Consider the following 27074-nt stretch of genomic DNA (forward strand, 5'->3'; position numbering starts at 1 on the left):
AGTACAGTGCCCAGCTAGCCGCTGCATTTACAGCATTAAGCCCACACCATGTGCAGGGTTGTAATAGTCTCTATGGTGCGCACGTGTATGTGCGCGTGTGTGTGTGTGGCAGAGAGCCACAGAGAGTATATATCGTGGCTGTCGGGCAGAGACATCTTATCTCCATATTTTAACTTTTTGTGTTTTTTTCGTAAATTAACGCCCTACTTGATCATACTACAGCGTCACACAAAAGTATCAAAAGCAACAGATCTACAAGCTCGAAACGCGGCGCGAAGCGACGCGTTTCGAGCTTGTCGATCTGCTACTTTTGATACTTTTGCATTTGAATCCTGAAAAGTAACAGTTTTGGACATATGAGGTTTCCACCCGACAGAGACAAAATACCCTTGAAATTTGTTTTAGTACGTCAGCACAATTAAGCAAAATGTATGTATCCACCCCTTGCCAAAAAAATAGCTGATCTACAAGCTCACAACGCGTCGCGGGTCGAGCACAGAAACCATTAGTCTGTCCGCTAGTTTGTAAGCTCAGCTTTTTCCTCCTTTTCCTCTTTATTTCATTGACAGCGCAGACCTTTCAGCCGCAGTATATTTTAATGCGTCGCACGGTTCCCCCCGTTAATGCTCTCCTGATACACATTTGCACTCAATTGAATTCAATGTGTGTTTGATAAATTAAGGGCTGATGGCGGGTCAACCAAGGTACCAGCATCTGGTCCCAGTCACAGCTTCTTGATATTAATCATCGGGGAGAACTTTTTATTGTGCCGCCCGTAGTAGGCCTTAGTGTCATTTGAGGTAGCCTTACCATCGAGCAGCGTATTAAGCCGTTCAAGCCGGGAAAGCATCTGTGTCATTTTAGATTTGAGCCATAACCATTATTTTATACTTTGGCTATTAAAAAATTAGCTTGTAGATCTGCTATTTTTGAAAAATCTTGATTTAAAAAAATAATATATAATATTTTTAAAGCGAACATTTTTGACTAAAATCTTTGCCTCTGAGGGTCCCTAACCATTATTCTATACTTTGGCTATTCAAGAATAGCAGATATACAAGCTCATAGCACGTCACTTTGTGCCTCGCAATGAGCTTGTAGATCTGCAATTTTTTGGAAACTTTGTGAAACGTTTTCTCAAAGCAAACATTTTTTAACTAAAATCTTTGCTTTTGGGGGTCCCTGGAACTAAATATTTTGAGATGGGGGGGGGGGGAGGGGGGGTCTGCGGCCAAATAGCCTACACATATTTTCGGGCGTCCTTGACATTACAAAGTTCGAGCACCACCGTTTTTTCAGAAAACTGTTAGGATAGAAGACATTTGTAGAATGAATCGGCCTTTACCTGCAGATCTTAATGGGTTAAACTTCTCCAAACTCTCCGAGAGAGAAAACTACCCCCTATCAAAGTTATGGACGCAACTCTGTTGATGATTGAATCATTTATCTAACTGTCATTATAAAAAAGCAGTTATAGGGGGGGAGGAAAAAAGAACTGGCAAAGCTATAAAACAGGAGAAATTCAACCCCACGGTTGTGTAAAGATCAGTCTATCATGGCTCACAGCTTTTTGGATATAGGTTATTATAGGGCCGTTCTCTGTGTGTGTGTGTGTGTGTGTGTGTGTGTGTGTGTGTGTGTGTGTGTGTGTGTGTGTGTGTGTGTGTGTGTGTGTGTGTGTGTGTGTGTGTGTGTGTGTGTGTGTGTGTGTGTGTGTGTGTGTGTGTGTGTGTGTGTGTGTGTGTGTGTGTGGTCAGGTTTAGGGGATGGAATTAGAGTTAAACATGATTTATACTTAGCCGCGTGCCAGTGTCATGCACCGACAAATAGCTTATAGATCTGCTATTTTCGGGCTTTAGGCTCACGGTTAAAAACAATAACATTACTAAAGTTTCTGTCCAAAAATGTCGATGTCCTCACAAGTATAGTAATACAAACCGGTCCGTGTATGTGTGCGCTCGCGCACGTGTGTGGCGCTGCTGGCGTCCCTGCTCGTGTAGTCATCATCGTAACCATCTGAAGCAAGTCCTTCATTTCTTCACTATATCAGTTGTTTGTTTGATGTCCATTGACAGCACAGGGCTGAAAGAGACTCCAGCACTGTTACTCCGTGTTCCTTGGGTTACCTCATCTAGGGCAGGCCGGTTGGCTCACGAGAGAGGCTTCTGCGTCTGATAGAGAGAGTGTGTGTGTGTGTGTGTGTGTGTGTGTGTGTGTGTGTGTGTGTGTGTGTGCGCGCCTTGCCTGTGCGTGCATTCATGCAGTGATGGACTCACATTCCTTACTCGAGTACAAGTATCAATACCGCAATGTAGGAATACTCTGTTACAAGTAAAAGTCTGGAATTCAAAATGTACTTGAGTTAAAGTACAAAAGTATTGTCATCAACATGTTCTTAAAGTGCCAAAAGTAAAAGTACACATTACGCTTAATGTCCCGTTTCACGAGTTTTCAGATGTATAAACATGCTTTCAAAATAGCCGATCTACAAAGCTCACAAAGCGTTGCATCGCGACGCGTTGTGAGCTTGTAGATATTTTCAAATGGCCAATATTTAAACTTTAGTTACTTAGTAACTAAAGTTTTCAATTAAGTGTAGTGGAGTAAAAGTACAGTATTTACCTCTGAGATGTAGTGTTGTAGAAGTATAAAGTATTGAAGATACAAATTGGAAATACTCCAGTAAAGTAAAAGTGCCCCAAGCCCAATACTTGAGTGAATATACTCAGTTACTTTCCACCACCGCATTCGTGTGTGCATGCCACACACGCACACTCATGCGTGTGTGTGTGTGTGTGTCCACAAAGTGTTTTGTAGGGTTTTATACCAGAGGAAGTGATAGAGATCTGTCCAGATGCATGAAAGCAACAACAGTGCGAGCCAAGAAGAAAGGCACTTCAGAGCAGAGAGACAGAGCCAGTGTCTGCACGGAATCTCAAGTGCTTTGCGTGTGTGTGTGTGTGTAGCACGCAGATTTCAATACGAAACACAGTAATGCGTGTGTGCAGACAACATAGAAACACACACACACACACACACACACTCTCGCACACACACACACACACACATTTTACAATAATATCAACCTGCCACATTTGTACGTAACTGCTGACTTTTTCCCACTGACCACTTGGAACTGTGTTCATGATCCGCAGCCATTGACGTTCATAGCTATCTATCAACTTCATTGGTTCTGTCAGTGACCAAGTACCTCTTTAAAGTTTAAAACATGATCCCATCATGTTCAAATCCGCCGTGGTGCAACCGAACCGGCTTTGTCGGGATGTCTATGCGAACACAATTGGCCCGTGTTTCGGGGGAAGGGAAGCCGGGGCGGGGAGGAGGGGTGATATCGGTCATTGCATGTGCTCCTACGGGGCGGCACCTGTCAGCGGGGAGTGTTGGGCGGGAGGTGTTAGGACGAAGGCTTTGTGTCCTCCCGGTGGAGGCTCCTCCAATGAATAAGGAGCTTCGGGATCGTCTTGACGGAACATGCACAGGACTTCTCATGCGTGTCCAGAACCTTTCATGGAGGAACCATCCCACTAAAGCTCAGAGTTATGGTGGCATCCCTTCCATCTCAGTGTTGAAATGATGAAATGACAACTTTCACTTCTACAGCTCCAGTGGGGATGTGTTTAACCCATTAACACATCCACCGCCAGAGGTTAATCTCATAATGTACTCACCAGTGCCAAGGTGTTTTTGTTGTTTTTTTGTTTTTTTCATGTCGCCATAGATCTTGTTAAAATCCTTAAGATTGAGCCGTGAACGGTCTGTTTACATCCGCGAGATCTCCTTGTATCTCCCAGTGAAAACCACGTGTCAAACGGGGCATCCATGTTTGAGTTAGAGCGGATTACGTTAAACAGTGAAATGCGAGGAGAAAAAACTACAGGAAGAGAATTGAGTTTCAGTTTCGTCTGTAGAATGGGAGCGGGCGTGATCGTCGAAACCGGATCCCAAATAATTCTATTTCCTGTCATCAAACCGGAAACGGAAGTGGATCAAAAAAAATCCGAAAGTGCACCCGGACCGCGCATGCGCGAAAAGACCGCAGCCCGTAGGACTACGGGCTCGGCGCTTAACCGTTGGATTTAACGGCCCGTAGAACTACGGGCCCGGCGGTAAAGGTGTTAAGACATGAGAAGATTCTAGAAATGTCTTCTAAATCCTAAATTTTTTTTTAAAGAAAACCCCACATTTTTTTCCCTCGATTTTTCAAAAATAGCCAAAGAAATCTAAAGTGACACAGATGCGTTCCAGGTCTTAGCAACATAATAGCAGTAGCAGATCCACAAGCTCGAAACGCGTCGCTTCGCGCCGCGCTTCGAGCTTGCGGATCTGCTACTTTTAATTTACGAAACAAACACAAGAAGTTAAAATATGGAGGTCTGCCCTGATAGTGACGGTATGTTGGAAGACAAAGCATTGAATATTGCTTCCACACACTCGCACTCATCATTTTTTCTGTGGAGAGACGACACTGAATAGAAATGAACCTGATGCACTCTTTCTACGAGCGCACGTGTGTTATGTGACGGGCGCACGTGTGTGTGTTTGTGTGTGTGTGCGTGCGCGCGTGCATGTTTGTGTGTGTGTGCTGTGTGTGTCTTTCCCTAATGTTTTGGGCAATCAGCACTTCCCTGACTTGCGACAGCAACAGATCAATGCTTCCAGAGGGCTCTGGTGGAATCAATGGTATCTCCTCTGCTGTCTTCAGTAAAGCATTACTCTAATGAGAGCGAGCGGCACAACTTCTTCCTTCCTTTTGGCCCTGGAGAGATCTGTCTGAATGCACTATAACCTCCCCAAAAATTCTACCCAGTTTGAGATGGTCGCAGAAATATCATTTTTTAAAAACCTTTTATGTTTTTGTGTAAACTCTTTCAATGCCATGCTTATTTATGGAATTTTGGTTCTGAGTGCCACAACCAAAATTAATTGTAAAAAAAAAAGGGCTTAGGAGCCGAGATACAGCCTTTTTCAGTAAAAAGTTAAACAAGAAGTGAATGGAGCAGCAAATCTTCAAATCATCATATCTTTGGTTCTGAACATGTTTTTCAAAAAAAATTAAAAAAATAAAAAAAACGTATTTGACGTAGTGTGGCACACGGGGCGTCAGGCCTCATGACGTATTTGACGTATTGTGGCACTGAAAGAGTTAACACCCTACTTGATCATACTAACAGCGTCACGCAAAAGCAGATTTCGACGCGTTTCGAGCTTGTCGATCTGCTACTTTTACTACTTTTGAATTTGAATCCTGAAAAGTACCAGTTTTGGACATAATGAGGTTTCCACCCGACGAAATGGTTTGGATCTCTGGGCATCACCAATCCTTGTTGTTGTGGCCATCGCACGAGGGGAAAACACAGTATTCCAAATGCATACACAAAGGATGCGTAAAGACTAATCAGAAATGACAGTTGACTTTGAATTGTCATTTCATTTCATTGGCTGGCGCGGTTCCCTTACTCCATATCAACTTGCATATTGATTGACATCTCCCATAAAAACACAATAGAACGACACTTATCTCACCGGTTGAGCAGAATGCCAACCACCTTGCTGTGCCTGTCGCTCTTAAATTCCCATACATTAATAGCTGCATATTAGTAACCTCTATGCTATTTCGGGGACTGTTCCCCCCCAGAAAAGGAATGCTAGGGTTCTTAGTGCTTAATGTAAACCCCCCCAAAAAAGAAAATAAAAGTTTCTATCACACAAAGATTTGGCAGCCCCCCCTGCTGTAGTAACTCCGAGGACCCCCCACTCCGAACCCCCCGTGTTGAAGACCCAAGACTTGTTTAGATGAATCAGTACTTCTGTATTGAGTGAGGTAGTACCTCACTGGAGACGTCCACTGTAGGAATTCACACGGCAGTGGAAAACATTCCCAGAAAGATGAACTGTTTAACTTAACTATGAGGTAATCTGTCTGTCTGTAATGAATGAGAGTGATGTTGCTGTCTGTCTGTCTGTCTGTCTGTCTGTCTGTCTGTCTGTCTGTCTGTCTGTCTGTCGCTGGCTGCTGCACTCATTGATAGACATTGGGTGCGTTCGGAAATTGCGCACCGGAGCACACTCGCCTATTAGTTTGTATTGGCCAGTGCGCTCATTGCTGTATTTCCGAACGCACCCAATGTATTCCACCCGCCCCCTCCCTGTGTGTCTATGTGATGACGTCATCAAACGACGCATCAACGCGACTTTGACTTTACTGACAGACAAGTCGACTTGCAAGTTGACTTCAGAAGTGGTCAATGGCCTAACACAGTGCAGGAATACACATAATGATTGTATTCCATTTGACATCCTTCTCCTGTCACAACAAACTGGCGAGAACCCCTCTATACACCCAGCCTCAACTAGGGAGCACCTGGAGGGTGAACTTACTTCCACCACAATGGATGCTTTGCATGTAAAGAGGTGCTTCATTTATACTGTCTCACACATGGAGGGTGTGAAAAGGGCAGGGTGCCGGAGACGAGAGCGGCAAATGGGGGGAGAGAGAGAGAGAGAGAGAGAGAGAGGGAGAACATGGAGTGGATTGAGTGGAGTGAAAAGTACAATATTTGCCTCTGAGATGTAGTAGAGTTGTAGAGTATCAAAACAAAATAGAAATACTCAAGTAAAGTTAAAAAAAAAACAAGTCCCTCAAAATTGTTCCTAAGTACAGTACTTGAGTATATGTACTTAGTTACTCCACCACTGGACATAATGTTGTAAAAGAACTTCCCACACTTGCAGATGGACAGATGCACCACAGGGCCTGCTGGCTATTATAGAAGTACATTGTATTCTTCACACAGAATATGTATTGGGTAGCCAGTGTATATTTGTTATTGCAAGTTAAGAAGAAAGTGTCCGAGAGGCTTTGTTCTAAGACTTTGTTGTGTTATTGTTCTTAGCAATTTGCCAGTGCTGCTAAATCAAAAATATTACATTTGAAAACTAAAATGTAGATGACTCCCCATTCAAAGAGATAAGAGTCTTGTTAGAATGTCCAAGGAAGGGTTTCCAAAGTGAACTGAGACTTCTCTTTGCCAATACCATTGCAATTGTAGCAGATCTACAATCTTACAAGCTCAATCTACTATCTACAAGATCTACAATCTACACAGTACAAGCTCAAAACGCGCCGCGGAGCTACTTTCAATGCTTTTGTGTTGATGCTGTAGTATGATCAAGTAGGGCGTTACGAAAAAACACAAAAAGTTAGAATATGTAGATAGGCGGTTTCTACCCGACAGCAACGATAACAAAACATCTCTGTGAGAATCCCTGCGTGGGGCCAACGTTGAAAAACCCTTGTTTTCAACCGAACTTAAAGGGATACTTCACTCTCCCGACGGGGACACATTTAAAAAAATTATTAAAAATAAATGAAAAAAGTTATGGAAAATTCATGGCCCCCTCACGCATTAGTAGGACACTCTAATGCGTGAGGGGGCCATGAATTTTCCATAACTTTTTTCATTTATTTTTAATATTTTTTTTAAATGTGTCCCCGGCCCAAGAGTGAAGTATCCCTTTAACAGCGTCGACGTCAATCCATCCATTGCTGCGACGCGCTGCTAGCTTGTAGATCTGCTATACGACAAATGAAAATATATGAAAACCAGGGTTTGAACGCGGCAGCCGGGGGGTGTGTGTGTGTGTGTGTGTGTGTGTGTGTGTGTGTGTGTGTGCTAGATCTCTGAACCGATCTCAGGTGTTTGTCACCTGCATCGGGGCCATCATCATCATCTCTGCCACCTCAGCTCTGAGGAGAGAAAGTGTCGCGTCGGCTGATCCAGGGGACAGATAAGGTGGTGTGACAGATAAGCTGGCCTGGTCACTTTTTAACCCATTCAATCCGGGGGAACGCATCTCTCTGTCATTTGGGCTATTAAAAAATAGCAGATCTACAAGCTCATAGCGCGCTATGAGCTTGTAGATCTGCTATTTTTTTTTACAAATCGTGCAAATGTGTGCAAATCTTTGAATATATATATTTTTTAAAGCGAACATTTGTAAACATATTTTTGTTCCAGGGAGCTTCAGAAGCAAAGACTTCAGTTAAAAATGTTGTTAAAAAAATACATGTATTCAAAGATTTGCACAATTGTTCAAGATTCTTCAAAAATAGCAGATCTACAAGCTCGTAGATCTGCTATTTTTGAAAAAAAATAAAATAAAATAATGGCTATATAGCTCAAATCTTAAAATGACACGGTACGCGTTCCCGGATGGAATGGGTTAAACATGGTGGCAGGAATCCTGCCCGCATGCAGCGAGCGGCTCGTCCAGCAACAACATCTCGGGTTTCCACCCCGTGTCTGATTTCCATGGCTCAGTCCACATCAGGGTGAAACTCCTTGTCCTTGGGGTGATGGGTATCTATCTGCCTTCCCTCTGCTTTTGTTGTTGTTGTTGTTGTCCGGGGGGTTGTTTATTTAGCGCTCCGTTACATCAGTGGTTCTCAAAATGGGGTCCAGGGACCCCCGGGAGGTCCTTGAGGGTGGTATTTTTTTTATGTTTTAAAGATTTTTTGGGGGGGCTTTTTATGGCTTTATTCTTAGAGAGGGATGGGGAAAGTATAGGCTGACAGGAAATGGGGGTGACATGCAGCAAAGGTCGTCGGGATCGGGAGTCGAACCCGCGACACGCCTGTCAGGCTGGCATTGCAGCCTAGGGTGCCTGGACCGCCACGCTACGGCCCAGGCCGAGGGTGCTTTTTTTTATTTATTTTTATTATATATTTCCAAAGAAAATGGAAAATCAGCAGGCGGTTTTGTCAGTGTGAGATGATGCCATCCCAATTTGTCGTGGAAATACTCGTAAAGGTATCGTAAAAATTGTACTCAAGTACAGTACTTGAGTACATGTACTTAGTTACTTTACACCACTGCTGAACACCACATCGTGATGTGTGTCTTCAGTAGCTAAAAGATTGATTTGATGTCTTAAGCATCTCATTTAGAATAAAGCGTGTTAATCATTCTTGACAATATTTTGTCAAAGATGTTTATTTATGTATTTATTTATTTATTTTCCCAAAGTAATTTTCACGTCGAGCCTTTTAGAATGTCTTCACATAATAAGCGATGCCTTTGTGGTCAAGTTAGACAAATTGAAATAAAGGGCACCCAATTGGGGTTCGGCCAATTTGGCCATTAGTGTTCATTATTTTGTTCTGAAATGGTATTTTCCAGCAGCAAGTTGTCGTGGCAGCAAATATATGCTGTGCGTCTCTGAACCATTGGTTCTCAAAGTGGGGTCCCCGGGCAAAAGCAGTTAATGTAACATTATAATCATTGTTTATTAGCTTTTTAGCAATTTTTCTCCCCAATTTAGTCATTATGCCAATTAATTCCTCCCCACACCCATTTCTGTGTTGTCCTGCTCGTCCCGCCTAACACTCCTTGCGTAGGATGACATATAGTGACAAATATCACCCTCCCCGCCCCGGCTCCCCCCCCCCGCCCCGGCTCCCCCCCGAAACGCGGGATGCTCGACAAAGCCGGATGCACCGCGGTGGATTTGAACCTACAACCTCCGCGGTGGTGGTGGGCAGGAACTGTGCGCGCTGGCATCACAATTATTTTAACAACCTTATCCATGTATATGTTGTGGTATGATCAAGTAGAGCGTTTATTTATGAAATCCCCCCCCAATGCTCTGAAGAACCATACTGCACCTTTGATATGTGTGTCCTTGTATGCTCTCCTTTGTGTGGACATAAATACATGGTCTGTGTGTGTGTGTGTGTGTGTGTGTGCGTGATAATGGCTAGTGTGTTTGATTGAGTGTGCATCGTTGTGGGTCTGTGTTTACAGTATGCGTGTGTGTGTGTGTGCGGGTGCGTTTATGTGTTTGTGTGTGTGTGTGTACATTACATTACAGTATATAAATGCATGTGTTTTCTATATGGCAGGATGTGTGTGGGTTTGGTGTGAGGCCCAAAGCCAACATAGACACACACACACACACACACACACACACACACACACACACACACACACACACACACACACACACACTAAGGACCGCATTGCTGCGTCCTCGCATCACCCCAATAAAATTGCTATAGAGCAACCCTAACCCAATAACATACTGTAAGCAACACGCACATATGGAAACAAAACAAACTCTGCAAAACAACATCGAGGACAATAAACTGCCAGTGAACTCGACTTACAGTAGGGTAGAAGTACTCAGTGGAAGTACTCAGATGTATTTTATTTATGTTTATTAGTAGCAATAACCTTAAAGGGTCTGCAACTCACTGAGGAGTTTGTAGTTCCTAAAGATAAATAAAAAGTAAAATGGTTCAATTTTCACGCTCTCAGTGTTACAGACCCGTGGGGCGGGGGGGTTTCCAGGGGGTCCCCAGCAAAAGTAGTTAACATAGCATCACAATAATTTAAACCACTTTATCCATTTATACGTTGGCTATTCAAAAATAGCAGATCTACAAGCTCACAGCGCGTCACTTTGTGCCGTGCTGCAAGCTGGTGCATCTTCTATTGTTTTGTTTTCTTAAAGGAAAAAGCTCGAAAATGTTTGGAAGGTTTTGAGTTATTTGTTGAATTTGTTTAACACTAATGTTCTCTTTGGGGAGGGGGGGGTCATTTTCAGATGGTGGGGGGGTCGGGGTCCATGGCCAAAAATACAATATCAATTTGGGGGTCCTTGACACGAAAAGTGTCAAGGACCCCAAGGAAGTTTGAGAACCAGTGGTTTTACAAGTTCCTAAAGATGAATATAAAACTGCCTGCCAAGCAGTCGTCCTTCCTTCAGAAGGATTGTTTGATTACAACTATACAACGTCCCCCAGTGGGACGCTGGTGACAAAACACGTGCCAAGGAATCTGTTTTGAAGTCACTCAGTTGGAGGAAGCAGACGATGGTTTTTGGTGGCACTAAACAGTCACAAGACAACGATGTGACGTCAGGGTGTGTGTTTTGTCCAACTTCCACAAACGGGACTTTGTTTGTTTTCGTTCACTTAAAATAAAGAAAAACAGAACAGCACAGGAGGTGAAAAGTACATTTCGGTGCTGTCGGGCAGAAACCTCTTATCCCCATACGCTTTTTGTGAGTTTTTTTTTGGTGTAAATTAACGCCCTACTTGATCATACTACAGCGTCACACAAAAGCATCAAAAGTAGCAAATCTACAAGCTCAAAACGCGTCGCTTCGCGCCGCGTTTTGAGCTTGTAGATCTGCTACTTTTACTTTTGACGTTTTAATCCTGTTTTGGACATATGAGGTTTCCACCCGACCGAGACGACTTGTTTCTTGTCGGTTTCTGCAACGATTTGGCAAATCTCTCCCCGCATACTTCACCCATATTTGTGAAATTTTAAGAAGAAATCATAATTGCCCTTAGAGACGACAAGTAGACAATAGTCCGCTGCTCAAAGTACATGAACTTGAATCCTGTTAAAAGTTAATTCCGAACTAAACAAATTTGACAGGCTTCGGCCCCCCCCCTGTCCAAAATATCTTCTGCAACTTCGAGGATTAGCTAAACTTTCAGGCAAACACACACACGCACGCACACGCACACGTTCGCACACACATGTGCACGCACACACACACACATAGAAAAAGAGTCTTAATTTAGTCCAGCTGGCTGCATAATATAGGAGAGTTGGCCTGGCAGCCTCTCCCAGCCAACCCCTTGGTCTGTAGACACAAACTGGTGTTTGTAAATCACCACTTCAGATAAAAGAAGAGAGAGAGAGAGAAAGAGAGAGAGAGAGAGAGAGAGGTGGGGGGGTGGGTGGGAGGAGGGGGGGATGTGGATTGTTGTGCCAAAACAGCGGACACACAATGGAGATAATGGAAAGGGAGAATAACCCCCCCCCCCCTCCAATTAGTCCAATTATCTACTATTTATGTACGGTAAAAGTTATGGGGGGGAAAACAAAACAAATCAGCTCTCCAACAAGGGAAAGTCGAGAAGCGCACGGGGAGAGAAGGATGAGATGAGAGAAAGTTAGGGAGGGAGGGAGGGAGGGAGAAGAGGACGGGGGTAGGGGGGGGTTGTAATCAGAGTAATAACAGGTTTATTGCTGTCGGGGCAGAAACCTCTTATCTCCATATCCTAACCAATTGTGTTGTTTTCCCAAATGAACGCTCCACTTGATCACTCTACAGGCGTCACACAAAAGCATCAAAAGTAGCAGATCCGCAAGCTCAAAACGCGGCACAAAGCAACGCGTTTTCGAGCTTGTAGATCTGCTTTTGATGCTTTTGAATTTGAATCCTGAAAAGTAACAGTTTTGGATAATTTGCATAATGTACCTTGTACCACAAGCATTATCGTCGCTGTTGGGTGGAAACCTTGTATGTTTAACCGCTTCAACCACCAGCATCCGTATAGTGGGGAAAGCTTTCGCAGAAAATAGCCGATCGACAAGCGACGTGTTGTGAGCTTGTCGATCTGCTATTCTCAGCGAAAGCTTTCCCCACTACAACATTTATTTATTTATTTTGTGGTACAAGCATTAACAGAAAACAATAACAGAAACACATAAAAAAGTTGAAATATGGAGATACAAGGTATCTGCCCGACAGCAACGATATGGTGGTGGAATTGTGAGCCAGGGTGAAGTAAGGTCAACGGGGGTAAGCCTACGCACAAACATGTATACATTACGTGCTGTACTGTATACACACAAACGTGTACTGTATATACAGCAGGGGTCTTCAACAGGGGGTCCGGGACCCCTAGGGGGTTCTCGGAGTTACTTTAGGGGGCTCACCAAACTGTTGTGTTATAGGGATTAGTAAAGTTTGTACAAACAAACAAAACATTACATGTACTCAACACTGATGACAGTGCTGTCAAACTAATCTGTCGATTAAAAGCTGCAGCATCACTTGGAGCCAACCCATAGTCACTCAACCCATTAAAACCGGGAAAGAATCTGTGTCATTTTAGCGTTAGCTATTCAAAAATAGCAGATATACAAGCTTGCAGCGTGGCATCTGCAAAAAAAAATAGGCTTTGACTTTTTACAGGGGCCAGTTCCGAATTGCAGCCAACCTGTAGGTGCTCTTTTAGAGCGGTGGTTAAACCTACTCTATTTTACATCCATCGATGAATGGCTGGATCGATCGATCCATTTATGGATTGCCAAGTGGATGGATGGAAGACGGATGGAAAAGCATTGATATTGTATCTATCTCTCTAACTATCAATGACATTAAGAATAGCTAAGAATGGTATTGCTGGTTTATGACTAACTCAGATCAGTGACTGACCTCGTTTGGCCCTCTGGAATTGTGGGACTTTGTGTGGAACTTTTGGTGTGGTTTTTTTTTGTGCCAAATCCTACTGCCAAACTCCCTATGTATGGCACTGCCACACACACACACACACACACACACACACACACACACACAAACACGCACAAATGTGGAAAAATTTAACAACACACATGTATGGGGGTCCCTGGCAGGCACCAGATATTTTCAGATGGGGGGGCTGGCCGCGCCCGAATGCAGCCAGACGAAGAAAAAAAACTGCAACCATTTCTCATGTGGCAACACCTCCGTGAACGTGTTTACTCCAATTGAAATATTTTCAGTAAACCCACCCCACCCCCCGTCTTTGCTTTCTAAGAAAAGAAAAAAAAAAGTTCAAATGAGACCCTTTTTGAGGCCCAAGTCTAAAGCATATAAGGAGCCGCCATCTGTGAGGCATTTGTGGAGAGGAAGAAAGAAAGAATGAACGAGAGAAAGAGAGAGAGAGAGAGAGAGAGATTTGTATGAGGTTTCAAGCACCATCCAATGGTTTACCGGAACGCTGGTTAGGATGGTGAGTGCCTGGTGGGTGAGGTCATGTCACCCCATCAGCCCCACCCGTTATATACCCTCTCTGTGGCCCACCAGGGCTCTTTGTTCCAGGGGTAATGACCCATGACTTCCACCACCACGGCCTCCATACCAACCTCCTTCTCTTCAGCATCTTGGAGGCAAAAAAAAATGAAAGAAAGAAATCCGGCGTTCAGGCAATTGACCAAAATCCTGATCTCAATTGGCCTGGCATGGGTGTAATGACTGGCTGGTGTGGTATAGAGCCTAAAAAGGACCGCCAGCCTAAAAAAGGGGGACCGCTAGCCTAAAGGGACCGCGGCCGCACACTGAGGGGCTACTGTAAGAGAGAGAGGCTTACGTCTGGGAATGGGATCGGTCACTGTGTTTGACCCCTCAGCTCGCCCCCCATGCAGTCTCAATAGGAAAGTGTCCCTGAGCAAGACAATTACCCACTTAAACCACTTAAACACCATTCGATCCGGGAAACGCATCTGTGTCACTTTAGATTTTAGCTTTGGCTAGTCAAAAATAGCAGATCTACAAGCTCATATAGCACGGCACCACTGTTTGTAACTGAGGCTTTATTGGACCCTTTTGGTTTTAATGTGTGCGTGTGTCATTGGCCGTCTAGCTGCTGTGATTTGCATAATACACAGACTCTTTTATTTCCAATACAAGTAACTGTAAAATCCAACACACTGTTGGTGAAATAGAATAATAAGTGTGTGTGTGTGTGTGTGTGTGTGTGTGTGTGTGTGTGTGTGTGTGTGTGTGTGTGTGTGCGTGCGTGCGTGCGTGCGCGGGCGCGTGTGTGTGTACATGCTGCACTGTGTGCTAAATAACTAATTGTTACGCCTTTGTGTAAAAAAAAACAAAAAACGAGTGCCGCACAAATGGACCCTTACAGGTCCATTTGGTTCCATTTGTGCAACTCTCATAGTTACAGACCTGTCAGGGGTCCATTTGGTCCATCTGTACAACTCTCAGAGTAAGGGTCCATTGGGAACCTCCCTCAAGGAACCCAGGGACCCCACTTTGAGAACCACTGCTCTAAAACAGTTTTCATCAAGGACACCCCCCCTGGATGGGGGTAAAAAAACACTTGAACCCCAGCATTAGCCAAGAATAGCAGATCTGCAAGCTAGCGACGCATTGTGAGCTTGTAGATCTGCTGTTTGTTGGCGTAGACGGGAAAAAGGGAGATCCAAGTATATACAGCGGTGACTCAAGTCCGTTCCATTAAGAATAGAGGGTTCAGCCACTTCAGCCACACCAGCATCCTGTATTGTGGGGAGAGCTTTCACAGAAAATAGCCGTGCAGAAAAAAAACGTCTATTTTCTGTGAAAGCTCTCCCCACAATGCAGGATGCTGGTGGTTAAAACCCTCTATTCTTAATGAAACGGATGGACAAAACTTATGTTGCTATATCAGCGGTTCTCAAACTTTTTCACGTCAAGGACCATCACAATGATATGTATTTGTCCGCGGACCCCCCCATCTCAAAATATTAACAGGGAAGGTAAAAAAAACACAAAAAGTGGAGATAAGAGGTTTCTGCCCGACAGCGACGATATCAATCAATAGCAACAAAAAAAAAGAAGAAAAAAAAAGACAACAACATAAAAAAAAGTCTCAATCTACAAACGAGGTTTCCATATGGGTTCCAAAGAGGAGTGAAAGAGTAGAAGGAATGCCATCATTCCGGAGGTTTTTCCTTTCTTTTTGAATGTTACCACACGCTTATGTCACTGTGTGCTGCGGCCCTGCCTGACGAGGGCCATGTGGTCTGGGGAATGTGTGTGAGACAGAGAGAGAGAGAGAGAGAGAGAGAGCAGCGGGGGAAACGTGCCCTTCCTCTAGCCTGGAGAAAGCTACAGCTCTGCTACTGTATGTATGTATGGGGCTGCTGTGTGTGTGTGTGTGTGTGCGAGTGTGTGTGTGTGTGTGTGTGTGTGTGTGTGTGTGTGCGCGCGCGTGCTGTGCTGTGCTGTGTGTGCGCGATGTGCTGAGGTGTGTGTGTGTGTGTGTGTGTGTGTGTGTGCGTGTGTGTGTGTGTGTGTGTGCGCGCACACACGTGCGTGCGTGCATGTGTGCGTGCACACATGTGCGTTTACGTACATGTGTAGGCTACTACATGTGTCTGTTTGTGTGTGTGTGCATGCATGTGTCTGTGCATGTTGATGTGTAAGTGTGTGTGTGTGTGTGGGGGGGGGGTTGGTGTGCGTGTATGGCGGGGAGGGGGTCGGTGTGTTTGTGTGTGTGTGTGTGTGCGCGTGTGCGTGTGCACACACGCATCAACTTACTCTTGCTTTTCTGGGATCTGGGACAAAACTGTGTCTGTGATTGTTTCCTTGTTTTACTAGCCTGTCTTGTTTCTCTCTCTCTCTCTCGCTCTCTCTCTCTCTCTCTCTCTCTTCATCTCAACCTCTCTCTCTCTCTCTCTCTCTTCTTGCTCCTTCTCCTCCTGCAAACTGTTACTTACCTGAAGGCTAGAGTGGAGATGGGCTTCATGCCCAAGCATTTGTATCACAGCCAAAGTCATGGAGAGAAGTGTGTTTGTGTGTGTGTGTGCGCGCTCGCGCGTGTGTGTGTGTGTGTGGGGGGGGGGGGTTACTTCATATGTGGCCGATTACTTGCAGCGTGAGAGGGCTAAACTGTTATCCCCTCTGCTGCCTCTATATGTATAATTAAGGGGAGGGGTTCTTCAGGGTATGTCGCCCATGCGGGGGGGGGGGGGGGGAGAATTGCGTCACAGATTGACCGGGCAGCAACCCCTCCCTCCCCGGAGAAATCCCCTGGCTTGGCCGTTTTTGGACGCTAAAAAGGGCATTGATGTACATTGTTAGCCAGAAATAGCTGATCTACAAGCTGATCAAACGGAAAAATAATTTTCGATGCGCATGACAACCAAGTATAAATCCAGCTTAAAGGAGTAGTTCACCCAAAAAATTACTTGTTTTCTATCAATTGCACAATCCATGACCGGCGGAAAGATGCTAATGTCTCCGGTAGGAGACTCAAATTGCCGCCACCGGCCATCAAATTATTGGCTTATAGGAATGTGACAAAAACTAAAAAATCTCCATGAATTCAAGGCTTCATGGGGTGTGTACAGTAAATGATAGAACATAAGTCATTGTAATGGGTGAACTACTCCTTTAACCACTTAAACCCTAGCAAAACAGACCTGAAATAAGTGAACGTTCCCCTCCAGAATATAGGGGTTGAAGTGGTTAAGGTATATATGAATGCACACGCACACACACTCACTTACTGCTATAAGGCAAATGCATCCTGCACACACTGTATGTATGAATCAATACGGGCAGTTGTGAGTGACAGCAGTGGTGTAAAGTTACTAAGTACATTTACTCAAGTACTGTACTCAAGTAAAATGTTGAGGTACTTTTACTTTATTGGAGTATTTCCAATGCTTAATACTAATTACTTCTACTCCACTACATCAGAGAGGCAAATATTGTACTTTTACTCCATTACAATAGTTACTTTGCAGATATACATTATTATATTATAAAACATACATTAACCACTTCTTTAGCCCTGTTTTATACTGTACATAGGCTATTTGAAAATAGCCGATCTACGATGCGACGCGTTGTGAGCTTGTAGATCTGCTATTTTCAAACATTTTAGCACTTTTACTTTTGGTACTTTAAGTATATCTTGATGCCAATACTTTTGTACTTTTACTCAAGTAACATTTTGAACGTGGGCCTTTTACTTGTAACAGAGTATTTCTGCATTGCAGTATTGATACTTTTACCTAAGTAGAAAATGGGGAGTACTTTTTCCACCACTGAGTGACAGTGTATTCATGCATACACACAAATGTACACACACACACACACACACACACACACACACACACACACACACACACACACACACACACACACACACGAGCGTGTGCACGCACACACTCAGGTTATTTTGCGAGGAGGGCCAGTTCTCTGGTCCAAACCCCCCCCCCAGAGCAGGTTGAGCTGGCTCTCCGTATTCCATGGTGTGTTAGTGGGTAGAACATTATGTTCTGCTCCACAAAGACCGCACTGGTACATTTCAGCCCTCTGTGGACCCGCTCTAATCCTGCGTGGGGTCCACCTCGTTTGTGTGTGTGTGTGTGTGCAGTGGCGGAAGAAGTACTCACATTCTTTACTCGAGTAAAAGTATCAATACTGCAATGTAGAAACCACTCTGTGACAAGCAGAAGTCCGGAATTAAAAATGTACTTGATTAAAAGTACAAAAGTATTGGTATCGAAATTCACTTAAAGCACCAAAAGTAGAAAGTAGGCTACTCATTATGCAGAAGGTCCCATTTAACAAGTTTTCAAATGTAAAAGAATCTTTTGAAAATAGCACATCTAAGAGCTCACAATGTGTCGCATCGCGGGCTTGTAGATCGGCTATTTTGAAATGTCCGAAAATGTATATAGGCTGGTTATATATGTTTTGTAAAAATAATCAAAATCTACAAAGTAACTAGTAACTAAAGTTTTCAAATAATTGTAGTGGAATAAAAGTATAATATTTGCCTCTGAGATGTAGTGGAGTAAAAGTACTGAAAATTGGAAATACCCCAGCAAAGTAAAAAATACCTCATAATTGTACTGAAGTAAATCTACTCAGTTACTCAATACAGGCAGTTGTGAGTGACAGTGTGTTCATCCACTGTGTGTGTGTGTGTGTGTGTGTGTGTGTGTGTGTGTGTGTGTGTGTGTGTGTGTGTGTGTGTGTGTGTGTCTGTGTCTGTGTGTGTGTGTGTGTGTGTGTGTGTGTATTGGAGGGGGTTATAGAGTTTTCAACCGTCACTTGAAATAAGGAATTGTTCCCTTATTTTGGAAAGTAAAAAGAAGTGTCCCTCATTGAACTCACACTTTGTTCCTTGTTTTTCTTCGGGGAGAATCAATCAATGACACACGTCACAGCAAGTTCAAACAGTCCATAATACTACTGGATTGTAATAATACCAGGTTGTAATCCACTTAAACCCTCCTAGACTCTGTAAAACTGGTCCTTAGTTCAGTTCTCTCTGTCTGTTACAGACTTGGACCGCTTTTTTGCTGTCGGGCAGAAACCTCTTATCTCCATTTTAACTCTTAGTTTTTCTGTAAATTAATGCCCTACTTCATCATACTACAGCGTTACACGGAAGCATCCAAAGTAGCAGCAACTTTGGCTATTTTTGAATTTAAATCCTGAAAAGTAATTGCTTTGGACATATGAGGTTTCCCCCCCCGACAGAGACGGGTGGATGTTCCATCTATAACATGACACTCAAAAATGGAACAGAGAAATGACAGCGAGATGGCAGAGAATGAAAAATAATGAAAAACAACTAAACGTGGCTTAAATGCTCAGTAGGCTATAACTAACTGAACTCTCGAATTGTCTTACACGGACAACCTTCTCACGATCACTCATGACTTCGTGGCATTTTGAAAAGATCAAACGCTTTGGTCAATTCCAAAAAAGATTCGAGACTGAGGGAAGTCTGTCTGTGGATAATATACCACAATAATAATTGAACTGATCACCAATGGAGTCCAAAATGCCCTCCAGGAAGAAGAATCACGAGGCAAAGAAAGGGGGAAGAAAATGATTGATCCTCAAGAATAGCAAAGAGATAAAAAACTGAAATTCAGGAAGCAATTTGTCCCAAATGGTCCAACAATAAATAGTCCTTTTGTCAGAGAGCCTCATAATATGTGAGAACAGTTTGTCCATCACAGAAACAAAAAGGTTTCCAGCAGGTTCATGGACTTGGTTGCAGATGCTGCAGCTGAAGCAATTCAATGTGTTCAACAGTGCACCCGTAATAACCGTCTGTTTTGACAATCTATATACAGCACTGCTTCTCAAACTCTTTCATGTCAAGGACCCCCAAAAATGATATGTATTTGGCCGCGGACCCCCATCTCAAATTATTTTGTTCCAGGGACCCCCAGAAGCAGATTTCAGTTACAAATGTTCCTTTTAAAAATATATATATTCAAAGATTTGTAAAAATGTTCACAATTGTTCAAAAATAGCAGATCTACAAGCTGGTGTATACCAAGAACCATTACTGTATACGATAATTCATCATTTGGATGTTTGACGTCGTTTGCATGTCGTTGTGACATCTGTTTGCACCTGTGTGTGTTGCTCACTTTGCACATTACATTTTGTGTCGTTGCATTTAACACACGCGCGTGCCCGCGCACACACACATGCACGCCGTCTTCTAACACAGTGGTTCTCAAACCGTTTCATGTCAAGGACCCCCAAAATGATATGTATTTGGCCACGGACCCCCATCTGAAAATGTTTTGTGCCAGGGGTGTTAAAAAATGCACAAATATTCAACGATTTCCAAACATTTTCAATATTTATCTGTACATCTGCTATTTTGGAATAGCCAACTTATGAATGGATAAAGTGGTTCAAATGATTGTGATGCTATATTAACTACTTTTGCTGGGGACCCCCTCGAAGCCCCTTGAGGACTCCTGAAGTCTCTGGACCCCACTTTGAGAACCACTGTTCTAACATAGCCTACTAACTAAAAACGATTTTGCTATGTTAATTAACTTAAGGTTTTAAATTGACATATGTGTGCATACATGCCTGCCCTGCGTGTGTGTGTGTGTGTGTGTGTGCGTGTGCGTGTGCGTCCGTGTGTGCGTGTGTGTGTGTGTGTGTGCGCGTGTGCGTGTGCGTCCGTGTGTGTGTGCGCGTGTGCGTGTGCGTCCGTGTGTGTGTGTGTGTGTGTGTGTGTGTGTGTGTGAGTGAGAGCGAGAGCTGTATCAACAGAGTTCTCCAGTAACTTCCTCACACAATGTAAAAACAAGCAGGAATGACCCTGCTTGGCAGCCAGCCAGCAGATGGTATCAAAGTGAGGCAACAACAACGCACAAGATGACAAGCATCAGAACGAGGAAAAAAAGTGCATTTTCAGTGACTGAAATTCCTTTAAAGATTTACTTTTTTCCACTTTTCATGAAGCGAGAGCACACACTCGTTCACAGGCCTCCTGACTTTTTCCCCCCTCTTCTTTAGACTTATTCCCATGTTTGGTTACAAAACCCCCTCGAATAAACATAAAACCCATCAGTTTACGGTATCTTTGGAGCCAAGATAAAAAAGAACGCGGAGGTTTGTGATAAAGCATTGCCGATACGCATGCGAAATGGACTCATCTCTTCTTTTTTTCTTCTTTTTTTCTCTCTCTGTCTCTCTTCTCTCTCTTTCTCTCTCTCTCTTCCCAGACATGTCAGTCCAAAGTGTTTGATCTTTCTGACGGGGTGTCGCAGTATGCGTGGTTCCCCTGCCGGGAGGCCCACGAGTCGTCCTGGGGGTACCCCCATTATTGGCTCAAGGTAAGATGAAACGGGGCAAGACTAATGCCAAATTAATATAATTCGTTGTACAACGGAGTCCCGTGCCGAAAGCCGATCTACAAGCTCACAATGCGACTCGTGACGTGACACATTGTGAGCTTTTAGATCGGCCATTTTCGGCATGGGACACCATCGCAGGATAAAGCATAATTAAAGGTATAAGTGGTTTTCTTTGGTTAAAATAAGTGGACACTATGAAAATGAAGCTGATAAATTGGTACTCTCTCCTGATTGGCTGAAATGTTAATGTTAATGTATTTTCTCTTATTCTTAAGTTGCAATCCTTATGTTTCATGCAGGATTCCCTGCATTGGGAGACCAAACTTATACCACTCTTCAAAGACACTATCCCTTCCTGGGCAGATATATTGCGCTTATAAGATTTAGGCAGAACTACTTTCAACCAGTAGTTGTCCTACACTGGTTGACAATGGGACACCAAAAAGTGTGCCTCTGCTTCCCTTTTGGTAAAATGTTTGGACCGACAGAGACGATTGATGCATTTCCTTTTGGGGAATCTAAACTGTCTGTCTGATATTTATGTTTGATCATATCAGAATGTAATTGCATGTTAGCCACATTAACCATGGTGTCCCTAGTTTGGGCACATTTTCAAAATGTGTCAAAAATGTATTTTGATTCAACAATGTTGAAAATAAGCGATTTGGTTGAAATAACCAAACCCTGGCTACCGTTGCATGCTTCAGGTTTAGTTGGTACTGTAGTGTAGGCCACATCTACTGTTGCTCCTAAGATAATTCATTACCCACATGTGTTTCTGCCTTCTGTTTCTTTAGCTACATAACCAAATATTGTTGATTTTTATTTCTTTGGCCTTCATGAAATATTCATATTAATCTACTTCTGGCTCGCCAAGACATGAGTTAGAGTAAAGTTTACAACTTGATTTAGCGGTTACAGTCGGCCCTCTAACCTTTTGTGGGTAGCTGTTGAAAATGTGATTTGCTGTATCCGTGAACAAGTTTAACCACTTAAAAGCAGCAGTTCTCAAACTTTGTCCTGCCGAGGACCCCCAAATTGATATGTATTTGGCCGTGGACCCCCATCTGAAAAGGCTTTGTGCCAGGGACCCCCCCAGAAGAGAGGATTTGTGTCAAAATGTTTCAAAATCGTCCAAACATTGTCGAGTTGTTTCATTTTTTTTCAAAAATAGCAGATGTGCAAGCTTGTAGATCTGTTATTTTTGAATAGCCAAAGTATGACATATGGTTAAAGTGGTTAAAATGATTGTGACGCTATATTAATTACTTTTGCTGGGGACCCCCTGGAACCCACCTTGACTTAACCAATGACTTAAAACAGACCTGAGGCTATTTCTAGCAAAATGTTCCTCCTAGAATAAGGGATGCTACATGGGTTCAAGTGGGTTCAAGTTCAACACAGCAACAATGTTGCCAGTAATGTGGAAACGGCACAAAGGCAAGATGAAGACAGAGTTCCCGAGGCTGCCCAGTGTAAAATGACTCTGTTCTATATGATCCATGTTTGAGTTTCCTTTCACTGCATTCATCACCATGCTATGTGCAAACTGTACATGCAGACTTGTGCTGCGGAGGCCAACGGTGACTAATGATTTGCAGTGCAGAGGGAATTATGGTTTAAATTGAAAGAAAACTCTGTCTCGCCTGACAAGAGGAGGGGTGATTAATTAATAATATACTCATTAATCAGTCCAAAGGCGTATGAGGTTTTCAAAGGAGCACAAAAACAAAAGTGCAATTACAATTCCCTTCAAAAGTTGTATGTAATACAATACTGTATACTGTATATATATATATACAACTTTTTAACCCATTAAGACTGATTCTACAAATGTCTTCTAAATCCCATTTTTTTTCTGAAAAACGTATGTTTCTATATCAGTGGTGCTCAAACTTTTTCATGTCAAGGACCCCCAAACTGATATGTATTTGGCCGCCGACCCCATCTCAAAATGTTTGTTCCAGGGACCCCCCAGAAGCAAAGATTTGAGTTACAAATGTTGGCTTAAAAATATGTATATTCAAAGATTTGCTCACATTTTCAAGATTTTTCAAAAATAGCAGATCTACAAGCTCGTAGCGCGGCACTCGGTGCCGCACTATGAGCTTGTAGATCTGCTATTTTTGAGTAGCCAAAGAAATCTAAAATGACACAGATGCGTTCCAGGGCTTAATGGGTTAGTATAGTCTAACAAAACTTGCAACTTGCAAAAAGGTGGTAAAAATGTGCAAATTCAGTCAAATGCGAGTTTGGGAATGCTTGTAAAAAGCATTACATATCAAAAGAAGTGAAGCATTCTCCACTTGGCACTGGCAGACACTTGCAACTTTGCAGTTGACGCAATTACACAAAGTAATATTACCATATTACCATCACAAACATAGAAAAAGGGACCTATCATCTCAATTTTCAAAAACACTTCCCAGCTGATGGCTATCTGACACTTCTTGTTTGGCCATAGTTGTCTCTCTGTTTGCAACAAGCCATTGTCGTCTCTGTTCGGGTGGAAACCTCATATGTGTGAAACTGTTACTTTTCAGAATTCAAATAAAAAAAACAGCATTTTGAGCTTGTAGATCTGCTACTTTTGATGCTTTTGTGTGCCGCAGTAGTGTGATCAAGTAGGGCGTTAATTTACGAAAAAACGGAAAACGTTAGAATCTGGAGATAAGAGGTTTCTGCCCGATGACAGCAGGACGATTTGTTTCTGTGCAGTGCTGCCGAGCTACCCCACGCACCGCTTACAGGAAACAGTAGCTGAAATATAATATGGCTTTGATTGCATTGCTACACAACACTGTTTCTTGAACATAATCATCGCTGACGGGCAGAAACCTCTTATCTCCATATTAAATTTTTTTGTGTTTGTTTTTTGTTTGTTTTTGTGTCTGTTTAGCAGATCTACAAGCTCGAAACGCGTCGCTTCGCGTGGCGTTTCGAGCTTGTAGATCTGCTACTTTTGATGAATTTGAATTTTGAAAAGTCACAGTTTGGGATATAGGAGGTTTCCAACCCGACAGAGACGATATTCTTAGACAGGATTCCCGGGAATCCTGGAATCTATTTCAGCACACTAACTTCCCAGTAAGAGAGAGAGCCTGTAGTTTCTTTTAGCTTGAAATCACCATCGATGATGTCACTGGTAGGTTTCTGAATCCATTAGCCCACCAATGAGACACAGAGTGAGTTGACAGAAAATTGTGCTGTGTCATAATGAGCATTAGTAAAAAAACAATTACATATAATATTATTACAAAAATAAGATAAAACATGGGCAAAGCGCTTCTTTAATCATCTGTTTTCAGCCGACAAAATAGCCGATTGCTCAGTACTGTACTATTATTTATTATTTCTACGGTATGTTGTTATTGGTGCTACTGTACAATTTTGCGGGAGCAAAACCAAATAATTGTACTCGAATATCGGCACTGTTGGCCAGAAACCTTGTTATCTCTATCAGTTTTTTTTTCTTCATAAATTAATGTCTCCACATCTCTCTCCTCTCTATTTTCTCTCTCTCTCTCTCTCTCTCTCTCTCTCTCTCTCTCTCTCTCTCTCTCTCTCTCTCTCTCTCTCTCTCTCTCTCTTTCTCAATTTCTTTCTTTTTTTCTTTCTTTCTCAATTTCTTTCTCAATTTCTTTCTCTCCTCCTTCCTTCCTTCCTTCCTTTCTTCCATCCAGGCCCACTTCTCTCACCCCATGGTGGCAGCAGCAGTGATCATCCACCTGGCAGCAGATGGAACGGGCTACATAGACCAGACCCAGTGTAACATCACCGTCCAGCTGGTGGACACCAAGGAGGGCATCCATAGCCTAGGTGAGCACTGTTCATTCACTGCGGTGCTTCTCAAACCTTTTCATGTCAAGGATTCGGACCCCCAAATTGATAGGTAGTTGGCCCCCCATCTGGAAATGTTTTGTGGGTCGCACAAAACAAAATTATTCAAAATCATTTAAAAGAAAATAATGTCTTGAAAATGTTAAAAATACAATGTCTTAAAATCAAAAAATAATAATCTCGAAAACTTGTGTCGTCCTTGTGATACCGATGAATAGGAACTTAAGTATGATAGGTTAGTTTTATTGACCCAAGCTGGAACACATTTCAATTGATTGATCATTTAACCCATTAAAACCGGGAAAGCGTCTTGTGACACTCTGGATTAAGCTATATATATCGTCTCTGTCGTGTGGAAACCTCATATGTCCAAAACTGTTACTTTTAAAGGGACATTTCGCCAATTTTGCATCAAACCCCTATTTTTATCTAGGTCTAGGACCCATAAACATGATCCTGGTGTGTTTTTTGTGTTTTATCTGTATTCTTAGATTTTTATCCTCAGACACTATGAGTAATTTGACTCATAGTCTCTTTATCTCACCTTATTTCCTGACTACAATGTAGACCACACCCCCACGCAGCCTCCCCTCCCCACAAGGAAGGGCAGTGCTCCAAAGCATTATGGTCATTGTAGTAATGCAGCAGTCCAGTCAAACCCCAGTCAAACACACAGACTTCTATATTTTTCTGGCCATAGGGTGCAAATTTCAAATGTTGCTACTGTTATCTACTACAAATATTATTAACATTGAGTGACTGTAAGTTCTTCCAGGGGTGAAATGCTCCTTTAATGATCCAAATTCAAAAGTATAGCAAACGGTTTGGAACTGCTCCACAGCACCTTCCACCCACTCATGAACCCGTATGCCAAATCCTCCCCCCCTCCCCCACTAGGGGACCACCGTCTGAGCTGCCGCACCAACCCGCTGGTGATCCCCGTGAGCCACGACCTGTCCGTGGCGTTCTACCACACCAAGGCCATCCTGGTGGTGTTCGCGTCGCACCTGGTGGCCATCTCCGGCGTGGGCCTGCGCTCCTTCCAGTCCTTCGACCCCATCACCATCAGCGGCTGCCAGAGCAACGAGATCTACAACCCCACGGGCCAGAGGTGAGAGAGAGGCTGCTGGCAGTGCGGTGGAAAGTACTGTTATTTAAGTACAATTTTTAGGTACTTTTACTTCACTGGAGTATTTCCAATTGTCTATGCTTTTATTTTTACTCCACTATATCTCAGAGGCAAATATTGTACTTTTACTCCACTACAAGTATTTGAAAACTTTAGTTACTAGTTACTTTGCAGATATAAATTATTACATTATAAAACATACATTAACCACTTCAGCCCCGTTTTACACCTAGGCTATTTGAAAATAGCCGATCTACAAGCTCACAACGCGTCGCATCGCGACGCGTTGTGAGCTTGTAGATCTGCTATTTTCAAACATTTTAGTACTTTTACTTTTGGTACTTTAAGTATATTTTGATGCCAATACTTTTGTACTTTTACTCAAGTAACATTTTGAACACAGGCCTTTTACTGGTAACAGAGTATTTTTATAATATGGTATTGCTACTTTTACTCTTAAGTAAAACATTTGAGTACTTTTTCCAGCATATAAAAGTAGCAGATCTACAAGCTTGCAGATCTGCTACTTTTGAATTACATTTTAATCCTGAAAAGTCACAGGTTTTGGACATTTTCAGAGGTTTCCACGCGACAGAGACGATATTCAAGAACAAGTTTAATGTGTGTTTGTGTTGGTCTGCGGTGCAGGCTGTTAGTATTGGGGTATAGGCCTACAGTACTGTGTGTATACCGTTTTGTGTACGTATTTGTTGTGCTTCTCGGGCTCTATATCCGTATACTACTGTAGCTGCTGTGCTGACTCTGACTCTGAGCTTGTAGATCTGCTGTTTTCGGAGAGTCGGTGTAGAAGGAAAAAAGAGCAGACCAAGTACAGAGCCAACAGTCAAGTTGACTAAATATTGAGGGTTTAAAGTTTATCTGAA

At 43.0% G+C, this 27074-nt stretch overlaps 1 protein-coding gene across 1 annotated transcript in view; it reads left to right on the top strand.

Annotated features, from left to right (window-relative positions):
- pappaa (pregnancy-associated plasma protein A, pappalysin 1a) overlaps positions 1-27074 on the top strand; it is a 189150-nt gene that overhangs the window by 94871 nt on the left and 67205 nt on the right. Inside the window, 3 exon segments of the mRNA XM_080418844.1 lie at positions 21090-21200; positions 24905-25040; positions 25959-26172. Of these exon segments, the coding sequence (XP_080274970.1) occupies positions 21090-21200; positions 24905-25040; positions 25959-26172 (461 nt within the window).

Source organism: Gymnoscopelus braueri (genome assembly GCF_963280865.1).
Source record: "Gymnoscopelus braueri genome assembly, chromosome: 22".
NCBI classification, from domain to species: Eukaryota; Metazoa; Chordata; class Actinopteri; order Myctophiformes; family Myctophidae; genus Gymnoscopelus; species Gymnoscopelus braueri.